At 39.2% G+C, this 12,276-nt stretch overlaps 2 protein-coding genes across 2 annotated transcripts in view; one reads left to right on the forward strand and one right to left on the reverse strand.

Moving 5' to 3' along the window:
• The window catches only part of MAIP1 (matrix AAA peptidase interacting protein 1), a 10,438-nt gene extending 3,894 nt beyond the window's left edge, over positions 1-6,544 (reverse strand). The window contains exons 1-3 of the mRNA XM_003785047.2: positions 6,061-6,544; positions 1,159-1,230; positions 589-715 (exon numbers count right to left, since the gene is read on the reverse strand). Of these exons, the coding sequence (XP_003785095.2) occupies positions 589-715; positions 1,159-1,230; positions 6,061-6,510 (649 nt within the window). The 5' untranslated portion in view covers positions 6,511-6,544. The remainder of the gene's footprint in view (positions 1-588; positions 716-1,158; positions 1,231-6,060) is intronic.
• A 255-nt stretch (positions 6,545-6,799) lies between these two features.
• TYW5 (tRNA-yW synthesizing protein 5) overlaps positions 6,800-12,276 on the forward strand; it is a 19,469-nt gene continuing 13,992 nt past the window's right edge. Inside the window, exons 1-2 of the mRNA XM_023510387.1 lie at positions 6,800-6,898; positions 11,543-11,697. Of these exons, the coding sequence (XP_023366155.1) occupies positions 6,821-6,898; positions 11,543-11,697 (233 nt within the window). The 5' untranslated portion in view covers positions 6,800-6,820. The remainder of the gene's footprint in view (positions 6,899-11,542; positions 11,698-12,276) is intronic.

A 12,276-nucleotide genomic window follows, 5' to 3' on the forward strand; every position in this document is an offset into this window, starting at 1 on the left:
ACACAGAAGGAATAACTCATCAGTGAATTTTCAGGAATGCTACATGGAAAAGGTATGCATTGATCAAGGAGAAGAACCACATAACCATTAAATTTCGCTCCAACTTTTTTCACTATTCTCAAATAAATCCAATTTGGGAGTCCTGCAATTAATCTCATTTTCAAATCAGTCTTTAGCTGACATTATCTACTTTTTCTTTTACTCTTTACTCTTTCCATACAATGCGCAGCTGGAAATTCAAAATGCTTATTTGTTTCCCTCCAGTTAGGAAATCTAAGACATAAATATTTTCAAATTGAGACATGGAAATAGCTCATCCTAAACAGACTATTTTCATCAACATAAGTGACTGGTATTCTCTCTTGTGAATTAAATAGTAGTAGCAAAAAGTTCTAGATAGGCATAAAGAACTATTACTATCTATTAACTCTTTCACAGCTAGGTCTTCAAAGAGTAAGTACATCACTTTCTTTGAAGTTCTATAAACACCCACCTGTATAGACAAAACCCCACTATTCTGTGATTATCCACTACTTTGGTTTATGTGGACAACAGGATCATTTAAATTTGACTATGCTCTGGCATTACCTTTCTCATCATAGTAAATGGAGATGTCGCCTGTGGATGTATATACAATTTCATCCACGTCAGCAGCAAGGGCGTTTTTATGGTTGTCAGGGAGTGAAGTAACCTTTTCTTTCAATACATGTAGCACCTAAGTTTGGAAAAAGCAAACCACTAGTTCACCCAATTCAGTTTTTAGAAATTTATAAGAAGTGATATTTATCATGTAATACATTTTTCTATACCTATTTTTAAATTAACTACCATATTTACCCATCCTCAGAAGCAAGACTGACAGGTATCTCTTCAAAAGTAAGACTGAAATGCTGAAATATTCACCTACAAAATACCTTTATTCTATATAATAGCAACTGAAAGACATCATATTTACTTACTTAGGCCTTACATAGTATGAATCATTCTCCATGCTTTTATATGGCCCAAAGTACCCATTAGGACAGATACAAAGATTCTACTTTGGCTGCTGGCACACACACTATTTTTAAGTATAAATAAGGAGAATATTTATTTAATCACTCTATTGCAAGGGAATAATACATTTATTTTTAAAGGAAACTTAAAAGTATGCTTTACCTCTTTGGCCACAAGTTCTTCCAATAAATCAAATTTACACTGTGACAGCAACTTGGATACATGAGCAAAAGCCTTTAAAAAAAGTGGAAACATTGTGGCAATTATTATTTCAAAATACTGTGCAAAATGCCATACAATGCTCATAGTGAAATGGCTAAGTGTAATGGACTATTTCATGGTAAAGGTGATAAACAATATCAAACACTAATATATCAACACTAGCAATGACTCTTTCAAAGTTGGTTGACTTTTCTTACATTGCCTTCTCATGGACATAGCAGTAATTGAGTTGACTGCTAATTATGCATTCACCCTTAGGACCTGGGAAATGATAGTAGGTGGCGTCCATAGTAGATGCCTCAATAAAAATCCTCTTTTCCTTTTAAAATAAGGAAGTAAACAACCATCCCACTGTTATGACCCACCTTTAATCAGCATAGATACCAGATGGAAAACAGAACAGTCTAATTGTACTGGGAGTATGGAGATCAGGATTTCAAACTGAACCTCATTAAGAGAGGGAAGGCAAGTTTGGGGAAAGTAGGAGAAAAGATTACGGCTTATGGGTGGGGAACTTACGGGTGGGGAACTTACGGCCTTGGGGATCCTTAAGTGTAGCTTTCTGACTGAATCCAAACTTTACAAAACAAATTCCTTGAATTAACACATTAACTGCCAACTGAGTTGTATTTAACCTAGTTTTTGGCCTACAGCCTTGTAAACCATACATAATTTAGAGGTCTCTGGACCTAATAAAATACTGCGGCCCCAAGGAAAAATCTGGGTTTTTTTCCTAGTATGGCAATGTGTATAGTAAAGGGATTTGTTCTGTAAAGTTTGGATTCAGTTGAGGGGCCACACTTGGGGATCTGGAAGAACACAGATTCCTTAGATCCCAACTTTGAAACAAGAAGTCCTATTCCAAAGGGCAGGAAACACCAAATGTCTACATTCCTAGTAATGAGAAATCAAACTGTAAATTAAGATCCTGTCTTCAAGAAGTTTTCAGACTACTTGGAGATAGACAAATTAACAAATTCAAGAATTATGACTAGGGAAAAAACAAAGTGACTTTAGCTGGGACTACAAATGTGTATCTAATTTATTTTTTGTAGAAACAAGGTCTCACTATGCTGCCCAGGCTGGTCTTAAACTCCTATCCTCACACGATCTTCCTATTTTGGCCTCCCAAGGTACTAGTATTATAGGTGTGAGGCACCATGCCCAGCCCTGGGAGCACAGAGAAAAGCCACCTAATTTAATCTGGGAGGAGAAGAGGCTTCCTTAAAGTAACATCTAAGCTGAAATCTGAAGAACTGGGAGAAAGGGAATGCACAGGCTCATCAGACAGAGAATATCGCACAATTGTTATGGGCTGAATCATGCCCTCATTTCTCCAAAAACATTATGGCAAGGCTCTAACATCCAGTACCTTGAAGATAGGACCTTTAAAGAGATGATTAAGTTAAAATGAGGTCATTAGGGTGGGCCCTAATCTAGTATGACTGGTTTTCTCATAAGAGAAGGAAATGTGAAGACAACCCTGAGGTGCCAGAGGCATCCTTACTGCAGGAATGCAGTAAGAAGATGGCCATCTGGAAGCCAAGGCTATAGGCCTCAGGAGAACCCAAACTTTCTGCACCCTGATACTGAAATTTTGGTCGTTCCCAGTCTGTCCTTATGTTGTTATAGCAACCCTAGGAAACTAATATAGTAATAAACTTGAATTTTGAGAAAATGTACACAACCAAATGGATTCAAGGACTCTTTGCAAACATTTTAAAGGCATTCAGGGCTCAGAGAGACTATATGGTTTGGTAGGCCTTCATGTGCAGATGGGTTATAATTTGAACAAAACTATAGCCATCATGTTGAGATTCAACCATTAGACTAGTTTGTGTGGACACAGATCACATCTAAGCAAATTATCCTAGAAGGTATTAACGAACCATCAGGAGGCTACCCTGGCAAGGCCTTGAATAAGATGTGTTCAACCTCCAGAGGTTTCTAGAAGATAGCCTTTTTTCCCCATAGGATAGGCTAAATGTACAAGATATGATAAATCATATATTGTTTGATGGCAGTAATAAAGAAAATACGTCAGGATCTGAAGAGCTAATATAAGGCTTATCTATGGCATTAAGTCACCTATTCCTCTGGCTCATGTGAATAAAAGACTTGCCTCCTTGCATTTAACCATCTTCAATCTCCCAGCGACTCTGGAGGACCAAGACCAGTGCAGTTTGGCACTTACTAGCTATGCATCCTTGATCTAACCATTTCACCTTTCTGGTGCTTGGTTTCATCACCTGTAAAGAAGGTGTGTTTATGTTTTCATGTTCTAGGATTAAAAAATAAAAATCCTAATGGATATGACCTAATTGATATTCACAACCTAAGATAACATTTTATTGCTGGGACAGGAGCCTATAGAGAAAGGAGAAGTGAAGCCACAGAGTTAGATAAACTAGCTGATGTTTTTGCATCAAATTATTCCTAACCCTAGGTTTACGCTCACAAGGGAAGGTACAGTTACATCAGGACAATTAGAAGGGAGGTTTTGGGGGGAGAAGATTTGGCTCACAAATCTTAGGTATCAAAGAATTTGCTTGATCTGAATTGTATGTTCAGTAACCGCTGGTTTAAGGGAATCATTAAATATTTGCCACAAATGACTCCAGGATTTTTCTTCTTTTTGCAGTTTTTGGCCGGGGCCGGGTTTGAACCCACCACCTCCGGTATGTGGGGCCAGTGCCCTACTCCTTTGAGCCACAGGCACCTCCCTCCAGGGATTCTTTTTGGAAGTCAGAGTGGTTAATTGCACAAAAATTACTGTAGGCAAAGCAAAAGTAAATACAGATTGGCCGATTAAGGGGGGAATACTGCTTAAGACAAAGTAGAGAGAAGGCTAAAATAGCTAACAACTGGAGGCCTATTAGGATTTGAGAGTGAACCAAAAAGCGCTTTCTGTTCCTATGTTGAGAGTAAACAGAGATAGAAGTCTGATTCCTATCCATGTTGGGGAGATGATCACCTTTGCTGTCCATAAACAAGCTGATACAGTCACATATGTGTTAATAAGGTGGACAAGCTCCTGCCATCAGCAGGTATTGTAGAGAATAGTAGGATCACACCAATTTACCTCTGCATGGACAAAAGATTTTGACAACTGACGTGAGCAGAGGCTTATCCCTTATTTATGATGCTTAGTTAAGTTGCTCTTTGATTTTTAATTTTCATTTCTTTTTTTTGAAACAGAGTCTCATTTTGTCACTCTTGGCAGAGTGACATGGCATCATAGCTCACAGCAACCTCAAACTCCTGGGCTTAAGCGATTCTCTTGCCTCAGTCTCCCAAGTAGCTGGGACTACAGGTGCCCGCCACAATGCCAGGCTATTTTTAGAGATGAAGTCTAGAACGAGTGAGCTCCACTCATCTTGGCCTCCCAAGTGCTGGAATTACAGGTGTGAGCCATCAGGCCGGCCCTTGATTTTTAATTTTCTTATAAATACATGTATAGTCAAGACTTGTCTCAGGGATGCAGGAAATAGGAGTTAATAATAATAACAATTACATAAAATTGAAAAAATTTAACTTACAACTTTTTTATTTTTATTTTTTTATTTTCTGACATAGAGTCTCACTCTGTCGCCCTGGGTAGAGTACCATGGCATCATCATAGCTCACAACAACCTCAATCTCTTGAGCTCAGGCAATCCTCTTGCCTCAACTCCCCAACAGCTGGGACTACAGGCACCCACCACGATGCCCAGCTAGTTTTCCTATTTTGAGTAGAGACGGGATCTCGTTCTTGCTCAGGCTGGTGTCAAACTCCCAAGCTCAAGCACTCCACCTGCCTCCACCTCCCACAGTGCTAGGATTATGGACATGAGCCACTGCCCCCAGCCCATTTACCTTACAATTCACATATTTACAAATAATTATCAGAACAATCTTAAATAAAGAGTAAAAATATCAATACTAGTTCAGTAGTATTGTTGGAGTAGCAATACAGTAGTAAAATTTTACAGTATTGGTAAGTAAATACTGAAAAATGATACACTGATGGTGCGATTTTAAGGTATATGTAGGTGAACTGGAAAATAAACTAAGACTATTGTTCATCAATAGTTCTGCAATGTTTGGAAACACACTAAGAAAGTCAAAAGAAAGATATAGTTGGCCCTTTACCATAGTAAAAAAGCATGCACACACAAAATCTGAAAATAATCTTAGGATCCAAAGTGACCCATTGTGTGGCAAGGATAAGGCAAAGTGTCATCAGCCATTCAGACACAAAAACGTGACTGATAGAGTCAGAGCTGTAACTCACCAAAGGCTAAGTGTTCTTAGTGTGCAGGTGTTGTGCACGCCACCAGACAGCCAAAGCAAATTCTTTGAAAAGGTAAAAATCTCCAGGTTATTCCTTAAGGAGTATTGGAGTTGAAAGGAAGAATGTAAAATAGCTGGCAGGAGATGATACCATGGCACTTTGGAAATGTCATCCTATTTATTCTTCAATCTTATCCGCTCGTTAATTTATTCACCAAACATTTATGGAATGCCTACTTTGTTCCAGGAACTGTCCTCCCCATTTTGCATATTTGGAAAATCACGCTCATCAAAGATAAGGCCATATAGCTTTCAGTGGCCGAAATAAGCTTTGAATCCATTTCTCTCTAATTCAAAACCTGCAGAGAGTGAAAAAAGTAATCGGGGGACTTCATCCTTGTCTCTAAATAAAACCCTTCTTTCTCAGTGACCGTGCAGCACACAGCCAGAAGCTTACTTTAAGTCACTACTACCCATGTTTGATCATGTGGGTGAAGAAATTTCACCGCTAAACAATTCTGCGTGTAATAGTTGAACGTCTTCTCAGGTCAACCAAGGAAATAAACAAACCTGCTTTGCTCCTTCAGAGAACTCTGCCATGCTGAACTCTTTGTCGAAATAAGCCCAAATAAGGAAGGCGTAAATTCGAGTCCGAACCCAGTTGATGGGGTTGGAGAACCCCAGAATGATCATCTTGGTTTTCTGGCGCTGCTGGGGCTGCTCCTCCGTGCTGTAGCTGCGCTGGGGGCCCACAGGGAAAGAAGCAAGGGCTGCGGGAAGTCCCGCAGGGTTGAACACCGGCCGCTGGAGGCAGCGGGCGGACTGCGCAGAGGCCGCCGTGGCCCAAGGGCTTCGGGGAAAGGGGGCCGCTCCTGAGCTGAGGCGGCGGCGGCAAAAGTAGCAAAGCCTGGTCAGTGGCAGCCTCACCTCGCTGGGAGTACAGGACCAAGCGGCCCCTCCGTGCAGCAACCGAGAGAGAAGCAACTTAGGTAGCAGACGAGAGGCGAGCGCCATTTTCATAACCTTTTACCCCTCTGTGCTCTATCGAAAGGAAGCCGATGGGAAACTACCTCAGAGGTGTGGAGGAAGTCTGGAGAGTAAAGCTGGCCTGCTGCTGCCACCTCTGGTGAGTCCGCCCCCTCCTGGCTCTTCACGCAGCCCCTGCAGAGGCCATTTGGCTCTCCGCCGCGCGCGGGGAACCAGCCACTCTCGAGTCCTCCTGTCTCACGGACCTTTTCTCGCACGGTCGTGTTTCCGGGAGGATCGCACGCTGACGAACGTGCTGGGCCCGGAGCTCGGGGGCCCGGAAAGAGGGCGGGCTTGGGCAAGCATGGCGGGGCAGCGCCTCCTCGTACCCCGGCTGGAGGGCGTTTCGCGGGAGCAGTTCATGCAACACCTCTACCCACAGGTGAGGCCCTAGCGGGAGGTCAAACTGGAGGAAGCTGCGGGAGACCCCTCCCTACCGAAGTGGTTTCTTAAGTCCCAAGGTGTGGGGAAGAGACAGGAAGAGAGGGCGCATGGGGGATGTCGACTGGATCATCTACTAAAAATTCCGAGAAAACAGACGCACGTTTCTGGGGAGGAAGATGACCGTGGAGAGCTGAGTGCGAGAGGCATTTTGCCTAAGCGCTTTACTCGCTGGGAAGTGTAGCCTTCCAGAGACCACTCTGTTAAAGACATGGCAACTGAGGCGTGTCCCCACCACCCCACCCATTAGCCCTGCCTCCGGGTTTTCTGCCTGGTTTCCAAAAGTTTAGTGCAGGATTCGCGGACTCCCCTAGTATTGCGGACCGCACCTGTCAGTCTACTCTGACTTAATGCATTTGGATGCGCTACTTTTAACTCCCCTGAGCCAATAGGGAAAGCAATGGGATTTCCCTGGACATTTCCTCTGGTCTTGGATTTTAACTCACCTGGTTCTAGTTCGGATGTTGGAGTCAAATTTTAAGTATGCAATTTGAAGAAATTAAAAGAAAACTCACAATGTTTTTTTTTTTAGAGACAGAGTCTCACTTTATCACCCTCCGTAGAGTGCTGTGGCGTCACAGCTCACAACAACCTCCAACTTTTGGGCTTAAGCGATTCTCTTGCTTCAGCCTCCCAAGTAGCTGGGGCTACAGGCGCCCGCCACAACGCCCAGCTATTTTTTGGTTATAGTAGTCGTTGTTTGGCAGGCCCAGGCTGGATTCGAACCCCCTAGCTCCGGTGTATGTGGCCGGTGCCCTAGCCAGAAAATTTGTAATATTAATAGAACAAATAGAAATATTAATAGAACAAAAAGTGTTTTTACTTTAAGCGCTTTGCAGGGACGTCCAGAGTTAATAAAAATAGATAAGGAGCCCAGTAGGTATTTAAAGAAAAAAAAGACTACGTGGTTACAGTGAGTCTGTTTATGGTAGGAAAAACACATAAACAGACACACCAGCTTTCTTACTTGATACATCCTTAGGGTGGTTGGTCATAGGACTACAGTTCTGAGTATTACAGAATTCAGGGATGATGTCTTGTCTTTTGGTAGTTAGCTACCTACAAGAGAGGATTCAAGCCTTCATGTATTTTGGGGACTATTACTAAGTGAATTGTTCTTGCTCTCCCTACCCATAAACACATCTCAGGATGTGTGAGTTGTAAGATGCCTATAGGGGAGTGTTGTGAAATTGGTGTATGTGGAAATGGTTTATACAGTGGTTCTCAACCTTCCTAATGCCCCGACTCTTTAATACAGTTCCTCATGTTGTGATGACCCCCAACCATAAAATTATTTTCATTGATACTTTATAACTGTAATTTTGCTACTGTTATGAATCGTAATGTAAATATTTGATATGCAGGATGTATTTAGGTGATACCTGTGAAAGGGTCGTTCGACCCCCAAAGGGGTCATGATACACAGGTTGAGAACCCTTGGTTTATAAGATACATAACAAAAGATATTTTGTAATCTAATCCTTCCAAACAAGACATAAGTTACAAAGAAAGGATCACTCAGTTTTATAAAGTAGAAGATTACTTTACTGCTGTAAATTACTTCTTTCTTTGTAAAGACAAGTAAAACTAGGAATAAAACTAAAAATTAATAACAAAATTGGAAAAAAAAACCCTATCTGGAAAGGTATAAGGGGGTATAGTCCTTACAGATATTTTAACATGTGTTAATAACTTCATAGTTAATGCTGTAGACCAGAAGAATAGAATTGAAAGTCCAGAAATCAATTCTCTGTGTGTATATATGTGATATATTACATATATATGTATATGTATTATATATAATGTATATATATTATATACACATATGAACACCTATAGTATATACAATTTATATACCTGTATATATAAATTTACTCACGGAAATTTAGGTAATGAACATGACATTTCAGAAATCATTGGGCAAAAGTGACTTTTTGGCATACGTTTTACACAAAAATAGACTGTATTTTTAGAGCAGTTTTAGTTCACAGCAAATTGAGCACAAGATACAGATATATCTCATATACTTCCTGCCCATTCATATGCATAGCCTCCTCCAATATCAGCATGCTCCACCAGAGTGGTACATTTGTTATAATTGATGAACCCACATTTAAACATCATTTTTGCCCAAAGCAAGAGTTTACATTAGGGTACACTTTTGGTATTGTATGTTTTAGGGGTTTAGGCACATTTATAATGAAATTTTTCTACCAATATGTTATCAGAGTCATTTCACTGCCCTAATGGTACTGGGACAACAAGCTAGTTATTTAGAAAATGGTAAAATTGATTTATGTCTCATACCACACAGAAGAATAAATTCTAAGTTAATCAGAAAAATATAAAGAAATGAAACTATATAGGTACTAGAAGAAAATATAGGTAGATTTCTCAATATGTATAATCTAGGTCAGTGTTTTTTGACCTTTTTTATTGTAGCACACTTGAACCTATGTTGAAACTTTCATTGCACATTTAAATCATGTTGATCAAAACAAAAAGTAAAGAAAAGATATACTGTGCTTTGAACTTCTTTTGAAAATAATTTTTTAATAATCTCCTCATTGGCATTATAGTGAAACATTATTTGAGAACCTGCTGTAGACTTTGTTTTTTACAGCAGTATGATCTAGCAGTTGTGAAAGTGAATTCTGAGAGGGCATCGCTTGTGGCTCAGTGGGTGAGGCACTGGCCCCATATACTGAGGGTGGTGAGTTTGAACCCAGCCCCGGCCAAACTGCAACAAAAAAATAGCCAGGCATTGTGACAGGCGCCTGTAGTCCCAGCTACTCAGCAGACTGAGGCAAGAAAATTGCCTAAGCACAGGAGTTGGAGGTTGCTGTGAGCTGTGACACTGTGACGGCATAGCACTCTACCAAAGGCATAAAAAAAAAAAAAAAGTGAATTCTGAATTCGTTACTTTCTGTGAATTTTGTGATTTTGCAAATGATTAAACATTGAGGATGATGAGAACTAGCTTTTTCAATGTGGAGAAGGGAGTTATACATACAATACAAATACAAGAAAGATTAGAATGAACCTGGAAATACGTATGGTTTATATACAGCATGTCTATAAAGTTCATGTGCAACTTAAAATAGTTGACTATCCATTAAGAGTGTGTGTGTGCATATAAAAGGTATGCGTGTATGTGTATTTGTGGGGTATACATACACCCTTATGTATTTCCTAGCTCTGTCCATTGAGAAGGTATAAGTAATGATACCCCATTAAACATTCTCTACTAAAGGAAACCAGAGCTGCTTGAAGAAATGACTGCTTGCAGGGCTGGAGCAGAGAAAGTATGAGAGGATAGTGGATTGTATTATTTTCCCATAGAGTAAGGTGGTGCTCAAGTTAGAAAGTCAGAAGAACCAGCTTAAAGGGGCCCTATCGGCCAAATCTGGGCTAATTTGACATCAGAATTTTACCAGTAGATTTTTACTCAATGAATAAAACAAATAAATGGAGAAGTTCTCATTTTGACATTAGAATACCAACTAATAAATGAGAAAAAATGATGGGGTTTTAAAATTTACTAGTTCTTTTGTTCTTCATAGCATTACTTGATTCAGACAGGAATTACCAGTTGACCAAAGTTAATATCACAAATACTGGGGCAAAATATCGTGTGCTACCTAATGCAGTGCTCTGAGAAGGCCACAACATTCCTTCTGTGGCACATTCTTTCCTAAGAATGTATAACTTCAATGTAATTATCAAAAAACTTCAGATAAACACAAATTGAAGGGTATCCTACAAAGCAACTGGCCTGTATTCTTCAAAAATGTCAAGGTCATGGAAGAAGGCTGAGGAACTGTTCAGATCAAAAGAGACATGACAACTGAAGCAGTCTGGCATCTCAGATTGAATTCTGGGTCAGGAAAAAAAATAAACTCTAGTAAAAATTTTTAGAGCAATTAGTGAAACTTAAATATGGACTGTAGATTAGATAATATTATGTGAATATTAATTGTGACAATTCTGTGATTGTATGAGAGAATGTCCATGTATCAGGAATAAAGTCAAATTTTTAGAGATAAAGGGTCATGATGTCAGCAATTTAACCTTAAAATGACTCAGAAAAAATACATTATGTTTACTAATATGTCCTCTTGAGAGTGAAAAGAAAGGGTAAAGCAAATAGAGAAATTGTGAAAAGGCAAGTAAGAATCAGAATAAAAGGGATGTGGAATTCTTTGTAATGTTCTTGCAACTTTTGTGTAAGTTTGAAATGGTATCAGAATAAAAAGTTACAAAAAATATTTAACTATAAAATGCACATTTTAATCATTTTTTCATAAATAACATGAAAATACGTTAATGCTCAGATTTCTTTATTATCTGTTGCAGTATTTATTGCTGTTTTATTTCCCTGTTGTTAAAATTTTATTCTAAGTATATTAAATGGGTCTTCTTCCTATTTTAGTGACAGTATAAACAGTCAAAAGTTTTGAGTTTGAACATCTTGGGATCAAGAATCCAGTTTTGTTTTTGTCCCTTTGTTGTTAAATAATATAGCTCCTGATGCATTGTTGGTTCTCACGAATTTTTTTGCTTGTACTTTCTTGCCCACTTACAGAGAAAACCTCTTGTGTTGGAAGGGATTGATTTGGGGGCCTGTACAAGCAAGTGGACGGTGGATTACCTAAGCCAAGCTGGAGGGAAGAAAGAAGTAAAGATTCATGTTGCTGCAGTTGCACAGATGGACTTCATTAGTAAGAACTTTATATATAGGTATTTTCTTCTGAGGTTTATTCTGGGGATACAAATAACTTCTTAAAAACTTTTAAAATATTTTTGCAGTATTACACAAAGACCATATGGCATTTCATCTTTTGGCTGGTTTGATGTAATCACAGAACAGCTTACTGATTTTTAAAGAGTGGTTTTTGAAAGAAAAAAATTCTGAGTTTACTTAATTATACAAAGACATTTACAAAGGCACTTTAGGGTGTACCTCCACACCTTCTAGAATCATGGAAGGACGAGAAAATTTCTCTAACTAAAGTTAGATTACATGGGTTGGGTGTGCTGTAGACACTCAGTGTTTCATTAATGGATTGATCCTACCACGTGAGTAACTGTTATCTAGAGCAGGAAATTCTAAAAAGCTTGTTTTCTTCTTTTGTCCTATCCAGAAATATAGGACAAGCTATGTTTGGTAAAATCCTTCACCAGCTTGAATTAAATATAGAAATACTTAATTTTCTCTTTTGATAAAACTGTCTTTAATGACTTCAGTTTCTCTCATGTTCTCCAAAATGTGCTATGGAATCTTTTACAAGTAAATAAGAGATGGTCAAAAGCTGTTGA

This window comes from Otolemur garnettii, unplaced genomic scaffold (assembly GCF_000181295.1).
Source record: "Otolemur garnettii isolate 467f Iridium unplaced genomic scaffold, OtoGar3 scaffold00013, whole genome shotgun sequence".
In the NCBI taxonomy this organism is placed as follows: Eukaryota; Metazoa; Chordata; class Mammalia; order Primates; family Galagidae; genus Otolemur; species Otolemur garnettii.